This window comes from Haplochromis burtoni, unplaced genomic scaffold, assembly GCF_018398535.1.
Source record: "Haplochromis burtoni strain Fernald_Lab_line unplaced genomic scaffold, NCSU_Asbu1 Contig_54, whole genome shotgun sequence".
NCBI lineage: Eukaryota > Metazoa > Chordata > Actinopteri > Cichliformes > Cichlidae > Haplochromis > Haplochromis burtoni.
This window is the reverse complement of record NW_024582415.1, coordinates 1,831,251-1,844,114: the sequence shown is the minus strand read 5'-3', so window position 1 is coordinate 1,844,114 and position 12,864 is coordinate 1,831,251. Positions and strand designations below refer to the sequence as shown.

The 12,864-nt window shown below is 37.3% G+C and overlaps 1 protein-coding gene across 1 annotated transcript; it reads left to right on the top strand.

The window, feature by feature from the left end:
- Positions 1-2,852: 2,852 nt before the first annotated feature.
- Positions 2,853-12,136, top strand: naaladl1 (N-acetylated alpha-linked acidic dipeptidase like 1). Its single transcript, XM_005924511.3, has 19 exons — positions 2,853-3,412; positions 3,564-3,736; positions 4,154-4,275; positions 5,747-5,866; positions 6,287-6,479; positions 6,627-6,720; positions 6,815-6,919; positions 7,188-7,273; positions 7,360-7,479; positions 7,557-7,642; positions 7,766-7,829; positions 8,086-8,153; positions 8,533-8,621; positions 9,218-9,311; positions 9,632-9,713; positions 9,987-10,160; positions 10,378-10,465; positions 10,569-10,661; positions 11,301-12,136. The coding sequence occupies exons 1-19, from the start codon at positions 3,003-3,005 to the stop codon at positions 11,497-11,499; spliced, it is 2,460 nt and encodes an 819-aa protein (XP_005924573.1). The 5' UTR covers positions 2,853-3,002; the 3' UTR covers positions 11,500-12,136.
- Positions 12,137-12,864: the final 728 nt, after the last annotated feature.

Here is a 12,864-nt window from a genome sequence, read left to right as displayed (position 1 = left end):
GAGGGCAACGTTGCTTCGATTAACGGTTATTTCCGTGCGCTTACTGTCTCAACTCTCTTGTATTTTGGTTTTCAATTGGTCCTCGTCGAACATTTTGCAAGAATCCGAGATTAAATAACGTGTTAAAGTTTATTTATTTTGAGGAACACTGATCCATCCTCAGTGAGGATCAGTTCCAGACAGAAAATAGTAGTGTACGCTATGGTCACCTACAGGTCTACAGTTATGGACCACATGTACCCTTTGGGTGTCAGTGTATGTCACTGAGTGATAAATCTTTCATTATTGTTAGGATTTTTCTGGTTGAACATGACAAGTAAAGTAAATGAGTCATGAATACTAAAATTAATTGAGCTCAAGCTCATGGAGTGGCTGTAACTAAGGAGGTAGAGCAAGTCATCTACTGATCAGACAGTTTGTTCCCTGGCTGCTCCAGGCTGTATGCTAAATATCCTTTGGCAAGATACTAACCCCAAGTTGCTCTCTGATGCATTCATCTGAGTTTAAATGTGTGTGACTGATAGATTTGCAAGTGTTGTGGAAAATTTAACAATAACCTGCAATGGGGAAACCTTTTGAATACAAGCGCGCTGATTCACACAGGTGTGCACACAGATGTTCACTGTCCATAGACATAAACTACACCTTTCTTGGCTGCTACCTCAAAGCGCATTGTGCGCTGTCGGTCCTGCGTGCTGCACCACAACATTCAATATTTAGTATTTACTGCTGTTTACACTTAGCTAGATTAATGCGATGGTGTTGTGTTTATTATGTTGCTCTGTTTATTTGCTTGTTTTCTCTTCTTTTCCTCTCAACAGGTGATCCAGGAGGGTTTTTTTTCTTTTTTCTTTTTTTTTCTTCTTTCTCTTTTTAAGCACCCTTTCTCACTGTCCCTCTTCCCTTCTGTTTTTCTTTTCCTTCATCTTTCTTTCTCCCTTTCCCATCCCCTAGTCATGTCTGTCCCATCTATAACAACTGAAAATAAAATAAAATAAATAATAACAACAAAGGTCGATCAAATGGACCAATACGGCAAGGCCGCGATGATCCACTTGGTAAAGTAAATTCATTGGGTATTCTTGTTGGTCTTCAGACAACAATTCTGACAGCTAAAGAACCAAATGGGACAGGCAAAAAAAAAACAACCCAAAAAACAATAACCTGCAACACACCCAGTGAGCTTGATTTGAAGTGGGTTTAATAAACACATTGCAATGTGGAGAGAGCATCCCAGTGAAACACTAGGACTATCTCTGAATTGTGGCCACTGCCTTTACATCTTATATACAGAGACAGAACAGAACATTCCACAAACTCTTACATGTTGGCCTCTCTCACGGGGGGCTATACCTTCTCCCTCACAGAGAGAATTATGACCTTGTTTTCTGCTTAGCCGTCACCTAAGGATTTACATCCCCGATAAGCAGAAGTAGTCTGACTATCTATATAATGTCTCCCATTACAATGGCCTCACTGTGTTAACATTCCACATGCATGCAAACTAGTGACAGGAGTGCTCTTACTATAGTAAAGTGAGAAAGTGATATTACTATAACTAATGTGATATGATTAAATATGTGATTAATACATGAGAAAAGAAATCTACCTCCACATATGCCACTAAACTCTGACTTATGCACATAACAGACAGCTTAATAAAGAACCCACTGCATCTTTAGGCACTTTGTTACTAGCTTCTTGTTACAAAGTTGCACATTTTGGCATTTCATTTGGCATTTCAGCCAGTGATATTTGGGATATTGAAAAATAAAGGTGGTTGTACAAAAAGACTTTCAAGCTTGTCAGCATAAACTCTGTTTTTGCCTTATAAACTGTTTTTCCAGTTATGTTTACCTGTTTCAATAGATCACTGCACTTATTCACATCTTCCCTGCAAAATATAAAGAAATGAGGAATTGTTCAAGACTTTTACAAAGTAGTGTCGAAAACAGCCTGCATGCAAAGCATGTTTAGTTAATGTGTTGTACGACAACATTAAGGGCTGAAGGATTTCTGCATATCTTTGACACACATTTATTTCTTTCCTTACCTCTGAATTCAAACAGTACATCCAAACAGTGCTTACTGTAAGATAGACTGAGCATTTCAGACTGACTTACGCAGATTGAAAAGACACATTTTTTATTGGCCTTAAATCAGATGTAGTGAGCATCACATTGTCTTCAGTTCTCTAACATTTGAAAGCTCTGTAAAATTTGAAATATGATAGTTTAGCTTCATGACTATGTTATTACTCCTTTAAAGATCATCTGAGAAACAAATCAAACAGTTTCACATCTCACATGCTTTTAAAATGAAACAAAGCATGCAAAAGGTTCAAGTTTATTCTAGTCCCATGTGACCAATTTTCTTAATCGGTCCACGTTACTGTGTACTTTTTTTTGTTCTCCACATAAAATTCGATTCTTTCAGGTTCCTTTTTTGGCGTGCTATCATGATGCAGTTAAGTAACAGGAAGTCATGCATGAAAGTCATTAGTCCCAACAAAGATTGTGTTTATTTAGTACTGATATCAAATAACTCACCGTAGTCTCACAAGATCCATTCATTCATTATTTATAGACACAGGCAACAGTCTCTCATCTCTTGTGTATTAGGAATATTTGGACATTCCCATTTTGGTACAACTTCGGCATTAAACCCTACGTGGATTTAATGATTTCAGTGGATTTTCCTTTATTGGTGATATTTTTTTGTTTGTCTTGTAATCTTTATATTGTTAATATAGTTTTTAATTACATTTTAGCAACATTCTAACTCTTATATATTTTTTACTTTAAGAATTCTTTAAATATAAATATACATACATAAATTGACTTGAAATTAAGTTAAGAAATTGAGAATTGGGTTGAGAATGACATGTTTAAAAAGAAAAGAAGAAAAGGATTTAGGTGTGCAAACATTGAAAATAAATGATTTTCAGTCCCCTCACACATTTACACATGAAGGGATAAAGTCCATCGCATCTGCAAACATTAATGAGTAAACTTTACAATGACCATGTCTTATGGGAGGAGACTGCAGGGGCTTCACTGTCATTACATTCAGGAATTAACAATGCTGTCTTACATAAGACGGGATTCATAAAAAGCTTACAGGTCAAAAAAAAGATCTTTGGGGAAGACTCACTGTCAGGGTTCAGGTCCAAAGAGACTTTTTCACAGGAGGATCTCATCTCAGGGAGGAGTATGATAAAACAGGTGATAATTGGGGTTGTGTGTGGTGCTGCCGTACTGACCATAGGCATCCTAATTGGTCACTTTGGTATTGCCAAGAGCGGCACCTCTGCACCATCGTGGCTGAAAGATGTGGCCAAGGATGTGGATGAGAACCTCATTGAGAAGTTCATGTCGGAGGTGGACAACATTCAGATTCAGGAAAATCTCAGGTCAGTTTCCTTATTTTTTAAACAATGTTATAAAATCTCACCAGCACCTCATTTAAAATCCAAAGAGTATAATTTAATACCATTACCATTCATTCAAGTATTTCAAAGGCTAAATTGCCATTGAAGTTTTATCTTTTATCTTCCTTCACAGGAGCCTGACAAAAGTGCCCCATATGGCTACCACAGCTGGAGATGAGGAGACTGTACAGATAATGCTTAAGAGATGGCAAGACCCTGAAACTGGACTAGACAAGGCCTGGAGAGAGGAGTACTGGGTCTACCTGTCCTTCCCTGACAAAAATAACCCTAATACAGTCACTGTAGGTGAGTGAAATGCTTGTGAAAAGCATGATGATAGAGGGAATGGTTACATTATCTTGGTCAAAGTAAACATTACAGTATAAGAATGAATGGTTTAGTTAGCTTGTGCGGTATGATTAACTACAGTGAAAGCTGCTCCATCAGCATTCATAGGATTATTCCATGGAAGACAAAATCCTTTAAGTACTTTTACATTGTTACGTTTTGGTTATATTGTATATTTTTTTCCCATACATACGTATTTTGTCTTTTAAGAAAGTTCCATTCCATACTCAATCCAACATACCAAGAAAACTGGTATTAAGCGAAAACTATCCACTCTCTGTATTTAACACTCTTTCTAACACTGAGAAGCTCTTCAATCTGCAAGCGCCCTGATGTCTCACAAACAGATCTTTCACCATGACTTGTTAATTTCAGTGAGCCCAACCGATACGGTGCTGCACACAATAAGAGAAAAAGAAAAGCCTTACACTCCGGACCAAAGCGATCCTGAGGTGGTTCAGCCGTATGCAGCATACTCCCCTGCAGGACATGTAAAGGTAAAAAGCTACAGCCTTACGCATCAAGCACTAACTTTAACTTATAAATGCAAATCACTCAAAATAAAACTGAAAACACATCAATTATATTACATTTAAAATATCTGCTTTATTGTCATTAACCAAACAGAGTTGACCAACAGCTTTCATCCTGTTTCTGAAATGGGAAAATCTGGCAAAACAGTCCTCAAAGAAACCTCCAGTGTTTTATTGTGTGTTTGTGCACAAACACTGAAATATTCTGTGTCTATGGAACTCCTACACCCTTTCTGACCATTAAATTACTGAAAGAATGATAAAATAATAAAATCACATGATAGTCATAATTAGCTTACTTGTTGTAACCTTTGAGGCTGCACGTTGTATGCTTACTGAAATACAATCAGTATACTTTTAACTGTTGCAGCTACATGACTGTATATTCAAGAAAGATGTTTAAAAACCTCTGCTCTGAACAAGGATTAAGTTGCCGTGCAACAAAAGCTAACAGTGTTGGGTTTAGTTCACATAGAGTGTTTATGTGAAAACCTTAAAAACAAACAGGGAATGAGTATGTGACACAAATATTTCCAGGTGTAAAAGAGATGGGATTTACTTCTGACAAATATTATGAGAAAATTTAACATTGAATGGAAAAATAAATAAATGAATGAATATGCTATAATCACAGTCACAGATTATTTTAGTGCCACACTTTTCAGTAAATTAGGCAATAGCGCTTGTTTATTGGTGCCATAAACTTCTCAACATCAACTTCAAGGCTAAAATGTCTTTCATAGACTTGCCAAGTACTGATAATTTCACAAGTTATGATGTAGACTGCGTTAGCAAGACGTCAAGAGCCAGTCTGTAAAGATTTGTATCACTGTCAAGCTTTCTCATGGCAGTAAAAAAAATGATACCCTGATTAGGAAAATAGACTGTTCTAGCCCGACTCACTTTATGAATGCAGAACACACAATAATAATAATAAAAAAAACCTTTCCTCAGAGACAATACAAAATACATGCAGGCAAATGAACTCCAACTGAAGGTGGCAGCAAAATGCAAAGCAAAAGTAAAGTCAGGGGAAACTGAAGCAAAGTTAAGATAATAGTAAAACACTTGAATGCCAAGAGCTACATAAAGGTTCAAACAGTGACATACAGTGATTCTGTGAAGTACACAAACTGATTACTAACAACCAGATTGATACCAGATTGATATTGATGATAACAGTGTTCTGGACTATGAGCCAATGAGGGAAAGGCAGAGAATGACTAAGGGGTAAAAAAGACAAAGACAGGAAGCAAACTAGCAAAGATACAAAATGTAAGTGGCAAATAAAAGAGGAGCATTAACAGACCATTACATAAACATTAATAGTTTTAAAATTTGGTTACAGAAAGATTTAAATCACCTTTTCTTCATATCAGTTCACTTTTTTGAGTTTCTGTTGCTCACAGAGCGTTTCTATTTCTCATGGTTTTAGGGGAAATTGGTTTATGCCAATCAGGGGAAGCCAAGTGACTACAGCGAACTGAACAAGACAGTGGACCTCAGAGGAACTATTGCTATCACCAAATATGGTGGCGCAGGAAGATCGGCTAAAGTGAGTTTCAGAATGCATCATTAAATCACCGATTTGTACATTTTAAGCCCAATTTTGTTTGGTTATAAGCAAAAACCATCAACTAAGCAACAGGGTTAATTCTTATTGCCACTAGTTACATGTTAGTTCAAACTCTTACTTTAACAAGTGGCATAATTGTTTTATCTAATCTACATAAACACTATTCTGTAGTCACAAACTTTTATATTAAGATACGCTGACATCACGTGAGCTAAAAAAAAAAAAAAGAAGATTACCGCCACACACTAGTAAATTCTAACTTTATTAATATAGCACTTTTGCAGCTCAAATTCCTCTAGAGTGGACAGGTTTGATGACAACTGAAATGTAAATTATAAAAGAATAAAAGTGTAAACCAACAAATTACTGTTTACAAAATGCATTATGTGTCTCATCCAGGCCATCAATGCAGCACCATATGGCGTCGTTGGAGTGCTTGTCTATACAGATCCTTTGGACATGAACGATGGTCTCATGTCAGACGCCAATGAGACGTATCCTCACTCCTGGTACATGCCACCCAGTGGCGTGGAAAGAGGTTCCTACAACATTGACTTTGGAGACTTGCTGACACCTCACTTGGCTGCCAAAGGTTAACCATTGCACTTCTCCACACGCCAAAAAGATACACGCTATATAGCTTCAAACACATACACTATGGAAATTCAAATCACATTTAATTACTTTTTTATTATTTCACTTTTGTATCAATTCTTAAATGTAATCATTTATTTTACAGAGGAAACATACAGAATCAATGCCACAGACATTACAGGCATTCCTCCTATTCCAACTCAACCAATCGGATTTGAGGACGCCTATCGATTGATCTGGTTTGTGACAAGATAGATCTGCATGTGTAACTGATACAGCCTAACAAAGGTGATGATTACTTTAATAATATATTTTTTCCATTGGTCATTTCAGTGAGTTGGGAGGAGAACCAGCTCCAGATGCATGGCAAGGAGGATTCAACTGTACCTACAATTTTGGTGGTCCAGGGTTCAAACCTACATCCAGTTTCACCAACAGGTAACCAACAGTATAAGTAAAAAGTTTTAAAAAGTAAAAAACCTTACAGACCTTTTCAACTTAACTATTTTTGAATAATTCAATTAGATAATTTAGAATCAGTGTAGTAAACATTTAATTGCCAGCCAACTTGATCATTTTTATTCACTATACAATTTCATGTCAGATGATTTACACTTGAATAACCAATTCCATTTATACAAATACATGTTTTTGGAGCAGCAGTTAAAGCCTCTTTGTCCCTTTTCTGTGTTGCCTTTCATGTCAGTGATGTAAAACTGGACATCTACAACTATGAAGAGGTGAAACCCTCCTCTAATGTAATGGGTTTTATCAGAGGAAGTGTGGAGCCAGGTGAGACCAAGGTTGGATCGGCAATTTAAGATCAGCTGTTTTGATGTTGTGATTATTTTGTGTAAGTGCTGTGTTTATATCCACAGACAGGTATGTGATATACGGCAACCACAGGGACAGTTGGGTTCATGGCGCGATAGATCCAAGCAGCGGCACATCAGTCATGCTGGAAATTACCAGGGTGCTGGGCAAGATGGTCAAACAGGGTGAGGAGGAGCTGGAATGAATGACTGTTTGTATAGAGTTCTCGATAAAGGCTGACCTCTGTGGCTCTCTATTGTAGGCACCTGGAGGCCTCGCAGGTCCATTATTTTTGGAAGCTGGGGAGCTGAGGAGTTTGGCCTTATTGGGTCTGCAGAATACACAGAGGTGATTTGCAATTTATCCACAAGACTACCCACAACTCCAAGCAATGTGTAAAATGGCCATCTGTGTTAAAGATATAAAGTGCACATTCTTCTACACTTGACCTCGTTCTTGTTTCTGCTTCAGCAATACTTTGCAGCACTCAGTGAACGAAGTGTTGCTTACATAAACGTGGACATTGCAGTATTTGGTAAGAAGCTCCACACTGCACCTGTACATCAGAAGTAAATTTAAATGTATTCCAATCAGCCAGTACGACACAAACAGCTAACAGAAAAAAAAAATGCTCCTGGAGTTTTTGAAGAAATGTTAAAAATATAAACCTAAATCTGATTCTTTTGCACATAGTCTGCATGAAATGAAACGCTGTGTTAACACACCTAAGATGAATTTATAGGTTTAATAGTGATGCTCTTGCAAAACAATTGTTGTCTTGCATTATTCAGCTAATGCTACTCTCGGAGCTTCAGGCATGCCATCAATGCAGAATGTCATCTTTAAAGCTGCAAAACAGGTGAGCCCTTTGACAAACTACTATCTAGACAAAACCAAGACTTTTACTGCTCAGAAGTGTGGTTTTTAGCTAATCTGGATCAATTAAGAATCAATGAGCTTATGTGATAGTGAGGCGCCAATACCGTTATTCACAAGAATCGTTACCGTTTCCTCATTTTGGTTAGATTTTAGTGAAACTTGAACCCAATAAGCATCTGATAGGTCTTCGTACTTGTAGGTATTGGTCCTATTTACAGGCACTTATCCATTTTTACAAAAATCTCTACTCGTCCTAGACTATTCTAAAGTATCTTTCCGACTTTACGTTGCAATAGTCTGTCAATCAAGATGGATTATTTATCATATGAATTACTGCAACACTGACCTTTGCTTTCTAGGTTAAAGCACCTGGCCACGAAAAATCTGTGTATGACAACTGGTTACAGTACACAAACAAAACCAGCCCCACCCATGGATTAATTCCCAGGTAATAAACTGCAGCCACATCTTGTTAATCTTGCATTGAATCTTGGAAGAACAGTTGTCTAGGATTCTATTCAAAATCACTTGTCTCTATTTGAAAGTTTAAAAAAACAACAACAACAGCAACAACAACTGATATTATATTGACATCATAGATGTTATTCCGCATGTTTCAGATATAAACATATTAGTTTTTTAATAAATTACCAGTGGCCACAGTAGTGTTAGCTGGTTCATTGTTAGAATGTAAAAGACTTGTAAAACACAATCTGAGCTTAAAACGCTCCTCAAACAAAAAAGCCTGATCAGAAGCAATTAAGATATGCAATTTGCATATTTTGTGTATTCACAATAATGTATGAGATACAGAATTCGATTTTTTGTTTAGTTTTATTGGTTCTATGTCGTCATAATCATTTAAATGATCTAACAGACAGTTGGTTTGGTTGGCCAAGTCCTACTTTCTTTGTGATATGTATTTTCACAGAATTTTGCAGTGTTTTCATTATATATGTTCATATTTAATTCTATCCCATGTCTCTCTGCTGAAATACCTCAGAATGTGCTCCCAATGTGATGTTTTCTATCTTCTTTCAACAGGATGGGATATCTGACAGGAGCAGGGAGTGATTATGCTCCCTTCAGCCATTATCTAGGAATCACGTCCATGGACATGTCATACACATATGACAAGGTACTAAAGATGTACGATTGCACGATTTGACACATAGACAGAATAATACTGCACAGTTTTGCTTTTAGAGCCTTTTTGTGCAGTCGCAGTAAATGTGCTTTAACTAGCGTGTACTGATTGTGTATTAAAAATAAGAATGATAGATACAGTTAAATGCTCTGGTCATTGAAGCCAGTTGTTCATTGTACATTTTAAACCAAAATAAGCTGCAAAAAGTGTTTTATTTTGGCATTCACATATATTAGGAGAAGGCAGGTGTTAACTGAGCTCATTAAGATAATATTGTAACTATTATTGTATATATATTTGTCTTCACACAGACTAAAACAAATGCTCGGATTTATCCTGCATATCACACAGCATATGACACTTTTGACTATGCTTCAAAGTACATTGATCCTGGTGAGAATTTTTTTTTTCCCCCCCCTAGTAGTCTACTTCTTGCACAGTAAGTAGAATAAATGAATCCTTGTCTAACCCCTTACCTGTCATAGTGCTATGACAGGAAAATATTTTGCCAGCAATGGAAGAAAAAGAAAAAGCGTTGCATTTCTCAAGAAAATATTTTCTAAGTTGTGGTTTTTCTGTTTTCAGATTTGATCACTGAAAATAAATAATTAGCTGAAAAGAATCAAATTATTCCTTTATAACATTAGCTCATACCTTCTCTTGTAGGCTTTGTCGGTCATCAAGCTGTAGCCAGGACTGCAGGAAATGTCCTGATCCGACTGGCTGATAGCTTGATCCTGCCATTAAACTGCACTGACTATGCTGAAAGTCTGGAGGAATACCTCAGCACTGCTTTGAACCTATATGAGCAGAAACTTAAAACTATGAACATTTCAATGGGTAAGTACAGGAGATCTTTTGAGAGATGTGGGGGGAGGGGATCTTTTTGGAGCTAGGTAACACATCTTATACTTTAATGATACCCTCTGAAAGTGTCTTGTGCATCTATGTTTTGTCTTGTATATCTATGTTCTACCCCAATAATCAAGTGTAATTAGAGAGAATAAAAGAATACAATCATCACTGGGTGACAGCAATCATCTGTATCTCGTTTCAGAACCCCTTAAACATGCAGTGACCAGCTTTCGTGCTGCAGTTTCTAATTTGGAGAAGGTGATTCAAGGTCCAGACCTGGCAAATGAAACGTAGGTGCACACATTACATACAGTATGTGCACAGTCATATCCACATCCATCCAAACAGAAATGAATACCAGCCCCCTTTGCTTTACCATGTCTTTTTCCTCAGGCCGCTTAGGGTTAGATGGATCAATGACCAACTCATGCTTCTGGATCGAGCTTTCTTGGACCCTCTGGCTTTCCCAGATAAATATGGATTTAGGTAAGAATGTGGCCCAGTGGATTGCGCAGAGATTTCTGTGGCTTTGGAAAATAATAAAATTATAGTGCCTAGTGGAGTCTTCTGTGTCATGCAGGACACAGTACACAATGAGAGAAGAAGGATTGTGGGGGTTAGTGAAGTCCCACTGTTAATAAAACATGTTAATCAAGACATGATTACAGTGGTTATGCCTACTATCTTAAATAGGACCAAAATAAGGCCTCAGGCCTTAAGTAACTTTTTAACCCCCACAAACAGCAAAAGTCTATGGAGCCACTGGAGCTGGCATAGTTGTTAATACCTATAGTGAAAGAAGTAACAGTGATACACAAACATGGAATGCAGTAGTACGGTATTTCTGGGGCAAGGAGCCATTGGGAGAAGCTAGTGAACAATATGCAGAAGGTAAACACATGGAATTAAGACAATGTGTTTTAACAGTACTAGTGATTTGAATATGGCAGTGCCAGTAGGTTAAATCTTGGCCGGCTGCTGTTATGCTCTGTTGATTGTTACATTTAGTAGTCTTTTGACAAGAGATACCAAGTGTAGTGACAGCAATTGTTTGTTTCATTGTAACTCAGAAACACATTTAATAACACTGTTGAGCTAATCTTTATTTTGTTGTGTGTTACACAGGCATGTTATCTGGGCCTCAAGCAGTGCTGGCAAACAAACCTTCCCAGGTCTAGCTGATGCCTATGCTAATGCTGAGTCATCAGGGCAGGCCAGCGACTGGGACAAAGTTCACTACCACCTGTCAGTATTAAGCCAAGCCATACTGGGTGCCGCCAGCACACTGACTGATGACATGCAGACTCAAACTTGGAGGAAGTAACTGCACTAACTCAGGAATTTAATCAAAATGCCAATGGCTTTAAGCAAGATTAAGTATACCAGCTGTTGTTAATAGAGGTTGGTTTTGTTTTTGATTACTTTATGCAGTCTTTGAGAAATGAATGAATAAAAATGGAGGAAAGAAAACTTGAAAGGCAAATGTGTTTGGGGCACTAGTCACCATGAGGCAGGAACATCTTATCAAAGGAGATTAGACCACAGTTTTAATTTTTCTCTTTTGGTTACAAATGCAAAGATGGTTTTGGTTTCTTTGGTAGAAAACTAGGTTTTGTATCCTATAAATGTATGATAGAAATATTGTCTTTACTTTTCAAAAGAAAGCTTTGAGTCTTGAGCATATGGTGCCATTTTCCTCCCACACATTTGTCAGTAATATTTTCACAACAGTAACAGCTGAACATATGTAATGAGAATGTGCCAAGACTTTATTATTTGTTAAGCGCCCCACGAAGTTGTACCCCTGAACTTCTCAACTGTCTCATAATTAGGAAAAACAAACATACAGAATGCTGTATTGTAAACTGGATTTAAGGCCCATAAAGGAATGGTTAAAAAACTTCCATTGATGCTATTGGATGGTGTAATGGCACATGGAGCAATAAAATTTTACTCGGAAATACTGGTGCAAAGGTTTGTGTGATGAGTCCCTATCAGCAACATAAGAGTTATAAAGGATTTTATGGCAATCGGCATAAAATAAAAGATGATGATCTGAGTTTTAAAGAGGTTACATCATTTGTATGCAAGGTACAGCTGGAAAAGAAATTCTGAAGTTATCTATACGTGGTTTAGTTTGAATCGCACTGACAAGCTACAAGTCAATGAAAACCTGAGCACTTCATAGGCCTCCTGCCAGTGCCTATGGTGGAGCTGCAGTACTGACTCCTACCAGCAGGGGTCAAAAATACTTTGACACAAGTGTTGCAAACCCAGTGAAACAGGCTGAAGAGGTACTTTCACATGTTCTCCTTCAGGGATTCTTCCAGGAATTCATTCACAATGCAAAACTGAAACTGCAAATGTATTAAACAAGAAAGAAAATCAAAGAAGTCTCTGAAAAAAATTTAGCCAAATTATAAAATCCGGTTAAAATTTAAACGGTGTTATTCACCTTCATTTAATCCATCCAATATGCTTTGTTGTAAGTTACACGGAGGTAAATCTAATTTGTCTGCTTTGTGATGTTTAAAGATGCATTCAAACCAATGTGAAAAAGAGGCAAGCTGCCTTTGAATCCCCCACATTAATTTTAATGTATTTATTGACACCGTAAGGAAGGATTAAAATCTCTGGAGATCTACCTTTGGCAGCCCATACCTTGGGAGAGGTAATGGGCAGTAGCAGT

What these genes read in the sequence shown, in the direction of transcription:
- naaladl1 (XM_005924511.3), top strand. Translation starts at nt 3,003, where the DNA reads ATGAGTAAACTTTACAATGACCATGTCTTATGGGAGGAGACTGCAGGG. An exon ending in GCGCAGGAAGATCGGCTAAA is followed by an intron (nt 5,867 to 6,286) that starts GTGAGTTTCAGA and finishes TGTCTCATCCAG; the next exon opens with GCCATCAATGCAGCACCATA. An exon ending in AACTATGAACATTTCAATGG is followed by an intron (nt 10,161 to 10,377) that starts GTAAGTACAGGA and finishes ATCTCGTTTCAG; the next exon opens with AACCCCTTAAACATGCAGTG.